This window comes from Echinops telfairi, unplaced genomic scaffold (assembly GCF_000313985.2).
Source record: "Echinops telfairi isolate 266 unplaced genomic scaffold, ASM31398v2 ScPeMD7_7458;HRSCAF=8496, whole genome shotgun sequence".
Taxonomy (NCBI): domain Eukaryota; kingdom Metazoa; phylum Chordata; class Mammalia; order Afrosoricida; family Tenrecidae; genus Echinops; species Echinops telfairi.
The window spans coordinates 35,682,805-35,697,654 of record NW_022111358.1 but is presented as its reverse complement, the minus strand read 5'-3'; the positions used below and the strand labels follow the sequence as shown (position 1 = coordinate 35,697,654).

The following is a 14,850-nucleotide window of genomic DNA, read 5'->3' as shown; positions in this document are numbered from 1 at the left end:
ATGCGGTTTCTGTAATTTCAGCACAGGAAATTTAGGCTGAAATTACAGGAATCGGATGGCATAAGAGTTCTTGCCTTTGCCCACATCAAAAAGGCAGCCTTCAGCTCCTTTTTGTGAGCACCTCCCTCCTTTTAGTGAGCATCTCACCTGACGGAACGAAGCAGTCCTCCCCTGCGATGGGGAGCCCGGCAGTTCATAGTGGCTAGTTACAAGAGCCGGGCTGCTCAAAGGGGCTGCCCCGTGCTGATCGGTAAGATGCGTTTCCTTGGCACTGGGATGAAAAGAACAACTCGAGTCATCAAAGGAATTGGCAGCGACTACTGCATCATCATCATCATCAAAGGGCAATGTTGTGTGTGTGTGCTTTTTTATAACCATTAGAACTGGACTGGATGAGTGTATATTATAGGAATGTTTTTTATTTCTATTTTTTTCCTGGTGGCTGAAGTGTTCTGTGGTATTATTCCCACCCACTTAGCTGTGCAGTGGGAGCTGAGGGGTTTCCATCCAGGACAGGTGAAAGACTCCACCCTGTATAATTGAGAGTGCCTTTTAGGGATATTGGGTGTCTCCAGAGCACCTCCAAATGCTTTCTGGTCTCCCCCAGCAGCTCCAGCCCTGCTCTCAGCACACAGGGCCGATGGAGGGGAGATGCGGGCAGGAGTAATTTCAGCGTATGTTTCTCTGGGAGCCATGATTGAAGGTCATGAAATTACAGTGTGGGGCAGGGGCCAGAGAGCCAGATGGGAGGCGGAGACTTGAGCTCCAGCCCCCAGTCTCCAGTTAACTGTCTGTGGTACCTTGGTTGAGTCACATCCCCTCTCTGGGCCGGCATCTCCTCCCCTGTAAGAGGGCAGGGCTGACGAAGGTGACCTCTCCGGTCCTCTTCATTCCACAATTGCACATAGCCCTAAACGGACCCTGCTGTTTGTTCTGGGTTATATGAGAAAACACTGGAGCCATATGGGCTGGAATCGATTCTTCAGCTAATGGGAGGGAGGAAGGTGGTTTGGTGGGCCAGGCCAGCAGGAAGTAGACATTTTTCTAAGAACCTTCCATCAGGCGGGTGCAAACTGGGAAAGTCTGCCCAGTCGGGTAGCCCAACTCGAGCCATATTTCAATGTGTATAACGTTTATAATACAGCTGGGCAGCATCTGGCAGAGGCAGGTAGCAATTCTGCCATAATACACTTGTTTGTAGATAATTCTTTTTAAAAAAATCATTTTATTGGGGGCTTTTATAGCAACCCATACATCAGTTGTATCAAGCACATCTGTACATATGTTGCCATCATCCTTTTTAAAACATTTTTCTTTCTACTTGAGCCCTTGGTATCAGCTCCTTTTTTCCCCCTCCCACCCTCGTGACCCCTTGATAAATTATGTTATTATTATTTTCATATCTTACACCGTCCACTGTCTCCCTTCACCATACTTCTGTTGTTCATCCTCCGGGGGTCAGGGGTTATATGTCAATCACTGTGATTGGCTTTCCATTTCTCCCCCCACCTTCCCCTGACGTTCCCCCGCTACTCCATGACTGTTTCTGAGGGTTTTATCTGTCCTGGATTCGTGTGTCGGAAGCCATTATCTGTGCCAATGTACATGTTCTGGTCTAGCTGGATTTGTAAGGTAGAACTGGGGTCACGATAGTGGGAGGGGTGGGGGAAGCATTAAAAAAACTACAAGAATGTTGTGTGTTGTGTTTCTTTGGTGCTATACTGCACCCTGGCTGACTGGTCTCTTCCTTGTGACCCTTCTGTAAGGGGATGTCCAGTTGTCTACAAATGATGGTCATTGGGTTTCCTCCCCGACCCCCCTCATTTGCATTGATATTGTTTGTTTTGGGTCCTCTGATGCCTAATACCTGATCCCATTGACACCTTGTGATCACACAGATCGGTGTGTAGATAATTCTTATTTAACAACAGCACTTGTCTACTTTCTACTTTACCTCCTCCACTACCACCTCCATCAGAAAAATAAATCTCCAACCATGACAGGTTCCAATTATTTGCTGCTGTAGGAATTGATTGAAAAATTGGGTATCTGAGTGAACCTTTTTTGGCCTGGGGTTTTCATATATGGTATGTATACACTCAATTGGCTGCAATTGGACTTGACATAGGAATTCATATGCCCAGTCAGAACGTTCCTCAGACTCCCTGCAGTGGAATCATTGCCGACACATAGTGGCCCTACAGGACAGGGGAGAACTGCCCTGTGAGTGTCCGAGACGGTAACTCTTTACAGGAGTAGAAAGCCTTGTCTTTCTCCTGAGGAGCAGCTGGTGGTTTTGAACTGCTGGCCTTGCGGTTAGCAGGCTAACACATAACCACTCTGCCACCAGGGCTCCATAGATCACCACTAGTTTAGTTTGTGTAAGCTGCATTTCCCACAGGGCTTTGAACCTCTGCTGAGAATTTTGCCTTTCCATCCCAAATACGACATTCCCAACATGGTCCCAGGTGCTCCTAGGCTGGGAGCAGTGGGGTGGGGGTGGGGGGAATCGGGGTGTCCCTTGGGGATCTTGTTTAGCTGTAGACGCTGGCTCAATCTCCCAGGCCTGGAAAGGCGGATTCTCAGCTCGGGGTCGAGCTGAAAGGTACCGATTCGAGGCCCGGGTCCTCAGCAATCATGGCAGCTGAGCACACGGACAGATTTCCAGTTTCCCTTCGGATAGTTCCCTTGGGCTGCAGACAGCATAGCGCCAGGGACTTGCCCCGACGTGCTCACGCTGGGCCACGGAATGGTCTGTAACCTTGACTTTTCATTTTCATACCAGGGACATGCAGGGCTTTCCTGGACCCCCAAGGAGCCCCAGGGATTTGCCACCATCCTAAGAACAGGGGCTCATTTTCCAGACGGTGGGGTGCTGAAGGGCTTCGCGTAACACTTCCCATGCCTAGATGTCTCTCCCCCTCCCTGGGGGACAGTGTAAGTTGGTGGCAGAGGGACCATGATGGCAATCAGACCTTCAGCTGCTTGAACTTAGACACGTAGCTTGGGGCCCCCAAACCAGTTTGGGGGATAGTCATCTCTTGTGCAATGGGGCTTCCCTGGCACAGACTCTGGAGGAGCCCTTGACTGGATCCATTCAAGGAGAATAACCTACACAGAAGAATCGCAGCCGTCTTTGGTGGTGGTGAATTACGCCACACGCCAGAACTGCCACAAACCCGAGTCCTCCTGCCCCGGCCGCTGAGTTGGAAACCGCACGGTGCTGTTTGTTCAGTTAGGCCTTGCCCTTCACTGGATCCCAGCTAGACATTGACTCCAGTCCAAAGCAAATGTCATGGCTGCCTTTGTTGATTTAAGAGCAGGAACCCTGCAAGCCCACGGGCTGGCTCGCAGGCACTGCATGGTTGGTGGGTTATTGTAGATGAAATCCCGCAGGATTTGGGATGGCTTGCTGTTGGCTTCAGATATGTGTATGAGGAAACCGGAAGGTCTCTTGAAACGGGTGGTGTTTTCATTCTGTTCTTCATTTGGACTCAATAGAAGATTCAGTCAACGTGTGGATCTCGCTTAGGCGGTTGCTTGAGAGATGAGGACTTTCAAAGGCTGGCCTTTGGGGGCCCAACAGCACATCTGATGCTCAGGGGGCTGCATTTTTCACTGGGACCCAGCGGTGTGATCAGCCTGTACTGACGTTTACGTGGTGGTGACCCCAGCGCCGGGCGGTTTGTGAATCCTCAATGTTTGTGGTCCGCATTGTACACAGCCTCCTCCCATCATGATCAAACGGGGTCGGCGCAGCAGTACTGGGCTGGGTGTGTTTGTAAAGTGTCCAGAATTGCAAACAGCCGGGCCTTGTCAGAGGTTATAGTCGGAACCAGGCCTCTCACCATCAAGGCCATCCCGACGCCTAGCCACCCCACCGGGAGTAAAGTCTCCAAGCCTGGGATGCATGCCATGCCAATTTGGCATGCCCATTTGTTTCTCCCATGGAGCAGCTGGTGGGCTGGGACTGCCACTATGACTCCTTCCTTACAGCTTACTGCTGCACGGGGCTGGGGCGTGGGGTGGGTGTCATAAATGCTGATCCCCTCTTTTGAATACCATTGAGTGCCCACCAGGGGACTCTTCTGGAAGATGGCTTTGAGGTGGTGCTTCCACAGCGCTGACAAATTCCTTCACAGGTTGACTTGATTGTGTGTGTGTGTGTGTGTGTGTATGCTGTTACAGCACAGTAGAAAATATCTAACTGGTATATCTTAAATCAGCTGACCTATCATGTGGCTGTCGGCCAACTGTTACCAGCCGGAAAATCTCAGTCTATTTGCAACAGTCCCTCACCTGCATTTTCTCATCCTTCAGATTCCATGCCCTTTGCCCCAGGCACACACGTGCACGTTCGTGTACACACACACACACACACACACACACACACACACACACACACACCTCTCTGGCCTCCCTTGGAGAGCATGCCCACCTTGCTACATCGAAAGCATTGTTGCAAAGATAAATGATTATAAACAGAGTCTGGTCCACTTGAAAGACATTATTTGGCATTTGGTGACGTGCAACTTCAGTTGATCTCATAGACCCTGTGTTGTACTAGGTTAGTGGAGGGGCTTCCTGGGAGAGTGTGCAGGGAACATGCTTGGATGTGGACTCAAAGGCTGGAGATATAGTCCACCCAGAGATACCGCAGAAGAAAGGCCTGATCACCCACATCAGAAAATCAGGCATCAGGAACCTCAGTTCCCCTCCCAATACACTTGGGGTCACCATGGGTGGCAATTGACTTAGTACAACCACGAAGTCCCTTGGGAGTCTTTCTCCTCCTTCCTCACCTGCACGCCTGTGTCAAGGTGCAAACTGAGGCTTTGCTGTGTGTAATCACCACCCAAAATGAACCCGGAAGTCAGGGGCCTTCGCCTCTCTGTGACGAGCCACCCAGTAGGCTTGGGCGAAAGGTGCCCGGCCTGCATGCCCTTGGCACTCTGGTTCCGGGAACTCAGAGCACACTCGCTGGCGCAATGATACTCAGTTGGAAACACATGCCAAAATCCTTGTGAGCATGATCCAAGCATTGTACTGTAAGCTGAGAGGAATGGTTTTCTTAACCTTAAGTAAATAATGCACAAGTGAAGCTTATGCAACATAACAGAAGTCCAGTGAGTGTAGTGGGAGGGAAAGGGCAGTCTGCTCCCGGATCCCAGGAACCGGTGTGGCACTCCTTAGAGGAAAGAAAAACCTCATGTCATTACCAGTCAAACAGCATAAATGCCATGGTGGTTGGAATGGAGGTTGGGAGGGGGGAAGATTCATAGAAAGTGTGTGGTGTGTTTTAAAACTGGTTCAGTAGTTTTATTTAACATTACTGAATTATCACTAGAGTGTTGACATGAATTTAACCAATAAAGATGTGTGGTTGGGTTAGATTTGACCAGTTTACGGGACACCCAAGAAATGAGTGACTCTCACCAACAGCGGAGGCAGGAGATCCCTTTGTGTTGGTGTCAGAAGCGCCAGTTGTTAGGGGCTCATCAGTATAGCAAGCACTGTAGGTCTCCTTGGCAAACTGTCCCCGCGGCCACTTCCCTCTTTGGCCTGGGGATGAGGGTGTGCATGTTTGTTGTTGTTTCCTTTCTCCTTTCGGCAATTCTGACAAATTTATTTTTTAAGGTTGGTGCTATTTTAAAAAACATTTTGGACCCTTGTAACCAGGTAGGCTGTTCACCTGGGAACTATTTCTTGGAGGGTAATTGAAATTTAAAAACTTCTTTTTTCTTTTCAGGAAGTGCAACATTTCTTTAAAAAAAAAACAAAACGATTGAGAGCCTTCAGCTTTCACATTGTCATTACTCACTGCCATCGAGTCGTTGCCGACTCATAGTGACCTTAATAAGACAGGTAGAGCTGCCCTGTGGTTTCCAAGACTATAACTCTTTATGGGAATAGATAGCCTCGTCTTGTTCCCTCGGACCCGCTGGTGGCTTCGAAATGCTGACCTTGCATTTAGCAGCATAACCGGCAACCACTGTAGCAACAGGGCTCCCTCATGTTGTCATCAGGTGCCATCAAGTTAATTTCACCTCTCCTGGGACAGAGGAGAATTGCTCCCTAGGGTTTCCCAGGCTGTAATCTCTATGGGGGAGCCAATCTCAGGGTCTCGCTCCCACGCAGCCACTGTAGTGGGTCCCACTTGTCCACCTTTGAGAAGCATGTCACCATCACACCGCCAGGGCTCCTTCCAGCTCGCAGAGTTTCAGAGAAACAAGTGTGTTGTGGCTTCCTGCCAGGTGAATCCGAGTGGGAGTGGGAGCATGGAGCATGGCCACAGCAGCCAGGCCAATGGCAGGTGGGGATATCGAGTTTGGGGCTGGACCAGTTTGCCAGCCCCGCCCCACCATTCTCACCCTGGTTACTTCTAGGAGCCACAGTTAGTTCCTAGAACCCACCCTTTCAAAAAAATAAGTCAGATGTTAGATAGCCAGCCTCAGCAGCTCACAGACTCAGCATTTTCTTTCCTGTTATTCAACCTCTCCAAGTGGCAAACGTTTTCTGTCTCTCTAGAAACTGTGTGTATGGCTGCAGGGTCAGTTGCTCTTTATACCCATGGGGAAGAGAAGGGGGCACCCAGACTGACATGACGGGGTGAAGACAATGCTCGGGCCCACAGCAGACAAACACACACTTCTCAGCTGTGCTCAGGAAAGCACTAGGCTGCCGAAACTTGTTCGCTTCGTGTCAGTTACAGCCACAGTATCCGTGCATTACCAAAAACATCCAGAGCCTTTCTGACATACTTTGCCTTGTGAGTAAGTAGTCCCTCTTCCATCACAACGAAACACCCCCACCCCCACCCCTGGTATTCTAGTTTGAAGCTGACGAGAGAGAGCCAGTCACTTGTGATTGGGGGTATGTGACGCCCCGTGGACATTGTGACTGACTGTCGGCGCTCTGGGCTGCTGAATCCCTCTTCTGGTTCAACCTGGGGTTTCGGAGACCTTCGAAGACTGAGCCGCTATATGATGAGGGTTCTATTTTGATTCACCAGCCAACCATAGACAATTGTCCTTCCGGTGGTTTCCAAGAGGTTCAGAAAAGACAGCTGGCTTCTGTTTCCACTCTAGTAGTTAGCAACACTGATCTGTTTCGGTAAATGTAGGTCCCTCTGCATATCAGTCTTTGCAAGAAGGTCCATTTGAGGGCACTTTGTTCCTTATGAGCTCCCCGGTGATGGCTCAGTAGTTAAGTGCTCATCTGTTAACCCCAAAGTGGGGGGTCCGAGGTCCCCAGCGGCCCCACAAGAGGGTGATCTGCTCCCTAAACCCTCCAAAAACCAAACCCGCTGCCCTTCAGCCCGCTGTGACTCAGGTGTTCCACGGCCTGTGAGCTTCATGGATGCAGGTGGCCGCACCTCTCCCTCTGGGCTTCACTGCCAACCTTCCAGTTAGCAGCAGTTCACCACTGGGCTGCCAGGCTCCTTTGTCCATGAAGATTGCAGCCTGGGAAACCACCGGGGGCAGTTGTATTCAGTCCAAAAGGGTCGCCGGGAGCCAGAGTGGACTGGATGGATGCAAAAACCGTTCCTTGCAGTTGCACCAAACCCAAACTGACCGCCATGGAGTCAGTGCCGATGCAGAGCAGCCCCTGTGGGTCTCTGGGACTAACTGCTTATGGGAGTAGAAAGCCCAGTCTTTCTCCTTGAGCAGCTGATGGTTTCAACCCGCTAGCCCAACACATAACCTGCTACACCAAATTACACGACTGGTTTGCGTTCCCAGCGAGGCAAGAGGGAAGGCACACAAAAAGAAAAAGAAGTTAAAACTATTTTGCACCCCAAATTTTAGATTCTCTATATTTTTTTACTTGATAGCATATTATGTAAACATTTTCCTATGTTATAGATTTTAAAGTACTTTTTAATGATTATGTAATATTCCAGTGATTTTATATGTAGTCCATAGAATATATAATAGTCCACGTGTCATCATTAATGTAGTCCTTAAGCATTATTAGAATTTTAGTTCTTTGTGTGTATGTTACTATGAATGGATTGTAATGAGGATCTTGTAGAACATAGAAGTACATAGTACCACCTTTGGCTATATATATATATATATTTCTAATTTCCTTTAATTGAACAAAAAGGCATATATATATTTAAATCACTTTATTAGGGGCTCATACAACTCTTCACGATCCGTGCATACATCAATTGTGTCCAGCACATTAGTACATATGTTGACTTCATCATTCTCACAGCACCCGCTTTCCACTTGAGCCCTTGGTGTCAGCTCCTCAGTTTTTCCCCCTCCCTCCCCGCTCGCCCCAAAAAGGCATATTTTGATTTAAATAAAATTCTGATTATAAGCGAGGCACACCGGGGGCGTGTGTGTTTTATTTAAAACACATCTCTACAGCTCTCCTGGAATCTCAGTGTGTTACTACCATGTTGCGGTTGGGTGCCACCCACTTGGTTCTGACTCATAGTGACCTGTGTCCCACAGTTGAACACCCTGCCTGGACCCGCGCCACACTCACAGTTGTTCTATGTGAGCCCATTGTTGCCGCCAGTGTGTCACTCCATCTTGCCCAGGGTCTTCCTCTCCCTCGCTGCCCCTCTGCTTTACCAAGCATGAGGCCTTTTCCGGGCATGGATAGCCCCTGGTAACAGGTGCAAAGTGCAGGAGAGGGAGTCTCACCCTCCTTGCCTCTAAGGGTCATTGTGTCTGTATATGTCTTTTGGCAATCTGTGGTACTCACAATTCAAACGCATCAATTTTTCCTTGATCATCCTTATTCAGTATCCAACTTTCACATGTATATGAGGCAATTGGAAATACCATGCTTAGGCTCACCTTAGTCCTCAAAGTCGTCACACCCTTGCTTTTCAGCACTCTAGCAGTCTTGTGCAGTTGATTACCAATGCAATGCGTTGTTTGATCTCATGACTGCTGCTCTCATGAGTGTTGGTTATGGATCGAAGAAAGATGAAATCCTTGACAACTTCAGTCTGTTTTCCCTTTACCATGTTGTAACCTGTTGGTCCAGTTGTGAGGATGTTTATTTTCTTCACATTGAGTTGTAATCCACACTGACAGCTGCAGATCATGTCCTTGATCTTCAGCAGGTGGTTCATATCACTTTCAGCAAGCAAGGTTATGTCATTTGCCTATTGCTTGTTGTTAATGAGTCTTCCCCCAATCCCAATGCCTCATTCTTCATATAGTCCACTTTCTCTGATGATTTGATCAGCATACAGATTGAAAAAATATCATAAGCAGATACATCCCCAATGCACACCTTTCCTGATTTAAAACCATGCAGTATTCTCTTGTTTAGTTTCACAACTGCCTTTTGACCCATGTACAAGTTCACCGTATATAAAACACAGCGTTCATGATAGAGTTTTCTATAATAGTTTTACTATTTTAGGTAAACTTTATATAGTAGTTTACTATATGTAATATAGATCGTTTACTACATAGTTTACTATTCTATAATAGTATTTACTATTCTATAAAACTATATCATGAAAGCTGGGATTTCCGCACCACCCCCCTATTTAGTTTTAAAACTTTTCCTCTAATTTTGTCTTTGCTTGCTTCTGTAAGCAAGAAGGGGGCCCTGCCAGTGTGTTGTAGACTTTCTTCTTTTCTCCAGAGTCATGCAAGAAGACTAGGTTCTAGGCAGGAGCTAAAAGAGTATAGGGAAAAGAATGTTCATCAGGAAGCCAAGTGTGCCACCCCCCCACCCCCGCCCCAACACACACATACTCTTTCAGTAGAGGCTGTCCATGGGTGAGGACAGAGTCCCTCTGCCTGTCACCTCAGGCCAGGATCCCATTTGCCTGCAGGTTGGATTGCCACTGAGTTAAAGTAAGGGGTCATGAGTTCTAGTCCCAATTCAACTGCTGTCCACTGTCTGCACCAGGGTGGGGGCAGGGGCAATGCGGGCTCACCTACCTGAGCTGCTTCATCTGGAAGATGGAGGCTTTTAGAAAGACTGCCCTTGGGGATGGGGCTCAGGGGTTGCACCTTCTCAGGGTGAAGCCTCTCACCACCATGAAGACTTTCCCACATCTCATTGCAGAGTCTCGGAAGCCCCAGCACAGTGACGCTTCCAGAAACGTTGCTGTTTGTGTCAACCCTGGACGGCAGCTTGCACGCCGTGAGCAAGAGGACCGGCTCCATCAAATGGACTTTAAAGGAAGGTAATTTGGATTCGGTCCTGGGGTGACAGGGACATTGGCTCAACTGCTTCTGAGTAAACAGGTTTCAGAAGAGGAGCGGAAACGGTGAGACCTGACTTACTAAGGTACAAACGGAGAAAGGGGGGGGCAGGGTGAAGAACGCGGCGCTCCTAGCTCCGGTTGCTGAGATTGTCCAGCGGGCCGCTGAAGAGCGTGTGCTCCTTGTCTGTCTGTTGTCTCTTCCTCCGGCTAGTCTTCATGTCTCGATGGCTCCAGGCTTTTCTATTAATTGCCCTGGCTGGTTGGTCTCTAAAGAGATGGGTGGTGTTTAGGTTTTGGTAAGTTCGAAGCGATTAGCATCCTGTAATCATAATTAGATCTGTCAACACCTCAAATTGCTCATGTGTTTTCGTAAAGAGGCTTAAATAATCGCAGCCTGCCAAATTTGACAGTTGCCCAGGTTAGTCACTTTCCTGGGTCTCTGTGGTGAGGGAAGCCAAAGCTGAGCTTGTCCCTCCTTGGGCCCGCCCTGCGTCCGCCTCATGCCCTCACCTTCCTGGCGGGGGCGTGCAGAGCCGAGTCCCACAGCTGGGAAACTGCCCTTGATCTCCAAAGCTGCCTTCTCCAGGAAAGCCCCACAAGTGCTGGGCTCTGGGGCCCCCTCAGGAATAGAGAGAAACACAAGGCTTCCTACTCCTGCAAAGAGTGACCGTCTCGGACACCCGCAGGGGCAGTCCTGCTCTGTCTGACTCGGTGGCAGGGAGTTTTGCGTTGACCAGGAGGAACTCGCGCTCGGTCCTTGGCCGGCGTGTGAGCCCCTGTTCTCCTGTCTCTTGTGTGTGTGACTCATTATCTTCAGGCACACAGCAAATGTTTTTCTCTCCTCAATAAAATGTTCCCAAACAGCATCCTCGATGGAAAACACCGGCGCACGTCAGAAGGCCACCCCTAATCCCGTCAGCTCAGCAACGCAGCAAGCCTGGTTGCCACCGGAGATGTTGGCAGCAGGGCACCACAGGCCATCCTGCTTCTTCTGGGTGGGCCCAGCCTGGAGCAGCAGGAGCCTGGAGCAGCTGATAGGCTCAGCCCTCTGAGGAGGGAGCGGCCTTGGGAAGGTCAGAGAGCAGGGCTCCCCGTGGCCGGACAGGACCTCAGGCAGTCTTACTGCCTCTCTTTGTGCCTCAGCCTCTGTTTTTAAGTGAGAGCAGAGCCCTTTGCATTTCTGAATTTCCCATTTCAGCCGAAGGCAGAACTCTTGTCCAAAATAGGAACTAATAAGCCACCGAAGGACTGAGAGAGACGTTACACTGTTAATGTCAGGGCTCCCTCTCCAATGCCCAGGTTCTCACTCCAGCTGTCTCTGCGCCCACATCACTCTTCCCTGTTTTGTCCTGCATGGATTGTGTCAGATTGATCTTCCGGCTCCAGTGCCCCGAGTAGCCGTGGCCTGCTCCGGGGGTTGCTCAGCCAGATTGGGAGGACTGTCTGCCGTCTCCTGTAACTTGGAGCACAAGGACTCTTGTGCTCTTGGCCTCTGTTTGACTCCCTGCTAGGTGGAGTCTGACCTGTGGAAGGGAGTGTACCTGGGCACACAGTTGAAAGAGACCCTTCTTGGCCCAGAGGAGCCCGTTGTCTGAGAGGACACAGAATCAAGCAGAGGGCGGACCTCTCTGCCCGGAGTGACAGGAAATGCTGAGAAGGCCGTGGTGTTGGAGGGATCCTGGGGGGATGGATGAGGTAAGGACTGGTGAGGAAAGTCCTGGAGGCCAGGGAGCCCTGGGGGAGCGGACTTGTTTGGAGACTGGCCCATTTAGCAGGAGCATAGGGATGCTTAAGGAGCCGTGGTAGAGCAATGGCTTAAGCATTGGGCTATTAAACACAAGGTTGGTGGTTCAAACCCACCAGACACTGCATGGGAGAAAGGCGACGCTGTCTGCTCCCATGAAGATTTACAGTCTCGGAAACCCCAAGAAGCCGTTCTGTTCCGTGCCATATGGGATCTCCATGAGCCGGGATCCATGCGCTGGCAGTGGGTCTGGCTTTGGGTTTTAGGGCTGGTTGGAGGTGCAGTGGAGTAATGGTTAATTACCCTTTGGACTGCTGCCAGCAAGGTCTCTAGTTCAAAACCACACCAACCACTCCTCAGACAAGGCTTTTCCTCCCATCCAGAGTGACAGTCTCGGACACTCACAGGGGAAGTTCTACCCTGTCCTGTAGGGTCACTGTGAGATAGAATGGACCGGGTGGCAGGGAATGCATGTGTTCGCATTGGAGATAGCAAGAGGGGAGGGCTCAAGACGGGGATGTTGAGCCTTAAAGAAGCACTCAGGTGTTTGCACTTGATTGAGCAGGAAATCAGGAGCCATCCACATGACTGAACTTGTGGGGGTTGGGGTGGCCCCACAGGGGCTCTGCTTTCAGGAGATTAATCCAGCAGCAGTATGTGTGATGTGCCCAGAGACAGGAAGGCCAAGGAGACGTGAGGCCTTCAGAAGGAAGGGGTGGGGAGGAGGAAGAGGTATGCCAGCAATAGAACCCACAGAATCCAGCCCTGATTAAGGGGGTGGAGTAGGAAGGAGGGGTTAAAAGACACTTCAAAGAAGAATTATAGAAATCCGATTAAGGGCTCCTGATTTCAAGAAGCATTCAGTCTGCCCAAAGTCTCAGTATTTTTCTAAGAATAAACTGCAGGATTTCGGTTCATTTCAGCCATGGGCCCTAGCAGCCTCAGTTTGTGTTTCTGCCCAAGGGTCCACAAGTAGTAACAACTAGACCCCGCCTTTTCCAATTTACTTCTAATCTGGCAATTATCATTAAAGATGGAATCATTAGCGTTTCTAAATTCATAAAATTGTTTTGAGTCAGAATTGACCCGACTGCAGGGTTTTTTTGTTTGTTTGAATCCGGTTTTGGTTTCTCAGCCATTAGTATAGGGGCAGACTGCAAAGGCATCCAGGCCCTGAGGCCACAGGACGTGGCAAAGCAGATGAGCCCGTGCTGTGCCCACAGCCGTGCCCGCAGGGAGAGCTCATTCTAGAGGGGACCAGACAAGGACATGCTGATAAGGAGTGGCGGCCATACGGGGCCTGGAGGAAAGAAACCATGGAGGCGGAGTGTAGGGTGGGCCTGGTTGAGCTGTGGTTTTAAACACGTTAGACCCCCACAGAGAAGGCATCATTTGAGCCCAGACCTAAGCGAGGCAGGAGTCTCTCCATGACTCGTGTCATGTGATCAGAGGTACCCATAGCGGAGAAAGAGGCCATGTGTGCTGTGGGAGCCTAACCCAGGCTGACAGCAGGAGGGGTGGAGCCGACCTTGGAGCAGTGCTTAGAGGACGCGGGGAGGAATCTATCCTTTGCTGGAGTCGTGTGCACAGGTCCCCAAGGACTCGGTCAGGGGTGCCGTGCACCCTGTCAGAGGAGCTGGGGTGGTGGGAGGGTAAGGATTGTCTGTTCCAGCCCAGCAAGCTACTAAGCGAACCTCTGAGCCCTGAGACGTCCCTTGCTGTGTCTAGAATTGGCAGGAACAGTGTGATCCAGGAAGGCGCTGGCATCAAAGCAGCCGCGCGTCCCATGGACGCTGGCATCTCAGGTTGGTTCGCCAGCCTGTCACGGGGACTCGGCCTGCCACGTTTATTGTCTTACAGAATTATCAAAGTGCCAGTAGTGAGACTCACGGCCATTGAGGCGATGCTGACTCCTAGAGACCCCATAGAAACTGCCCCCGGGGGGTTTCTGAGACGGATTCCCACAGGAGCAAAAGGGCTTGTCTTCCAGGCTTTCATAAAATGAATAAGTAGAAACAAGCCTTTGGCCACTGAAGCAATGCCAGCTCCCTGCAGCCCTATGGGATCTGAGTAGAACTGTGCTTCCGGGGCTTTCAAATGGGCTGGGGTTTTGAAAGGAGACTGCCAGGCCTTTCTTTCGAGGTGCCTCTCGGTGGACCTCCAGCTGACATCTTTGCACCACCCAGGGACCAAGACAGAAGGCATAGCAGGGGCGCAGCAGAGCACTGTCACCACTACTGTCAAGTAAGAGGAGCCCTGGTGGCATAGCAGTGAGCATTAGGCTGCTAACCTCCAGGTCAGCAGTTTGAAACTACCAGCCACTCCATGGGAGAAAGACGAGGCTTTCTACTCTTGTAAATAATTAGTCTTGGAAACCCACAGAGCGAGTTCTACCCTGTCCTGTAGGGTTGCTATGAATCAGAATGGACTCAATGGCAGTGGTTTTGTTTTTGTTTTTAATGATCATATAATGAGACTTATAGACAGTGGCCTACCTACATACTCAAACTCACTGTTATAGAGCCGATTCTGACTTATCACAACTCTGTTAGGGTTTCCAAGGCTGTAACTCTATTATGTATACATAATTTACATATATAACACATGTGTAATATATACATGTATATCATACATGCATAGGTATGTATGTATGTATGACTCAAAGGTCACTTAAAACTGAAACATTGGGAAGTGCACAGCGTTAGTCACATGTCACCTCTGATGGTGGTGCAGGCTTGCAGACACAAACTGAGACCATGCAGAGAGCCGTGGCCCTAGGCTGCATTACCTGTGGGGTCCAGGGTCCAAGATGGGGAACAGTTCTTGGCAGCATTCCAAACAAAAGGAGGACAGCCTAAATTGGCTTCTGTGGTCGTTACATTTTAGTGTGTGAAATTATGCGAAAGGTGCT

General features: G+C 49.8%; 1 protein-coding gene across 1 annotated transcript in view; it reads left to right on the top strand.

The window, feature by feature from the left end:
• ERN1 (endoplasmic reticulum to nucleus signaling 1) overlaps window positions 1-14,850 on the top strand; it is a 76,612-nt gene that overhangs the window by 8,194 nt on the left and 53,568 nt on the right. Inside the window, exon 2 of the mRNA XM_004707277.2 lies at window positions 10,054-10,174. Coding sequence (XP_004707334.2) covers window positions 10,054-10,174 — 121 coding nt within the window. The remainder of the gene's footprint in view (window positions 1-10,053; window positions 10,175-14,850) is intronic.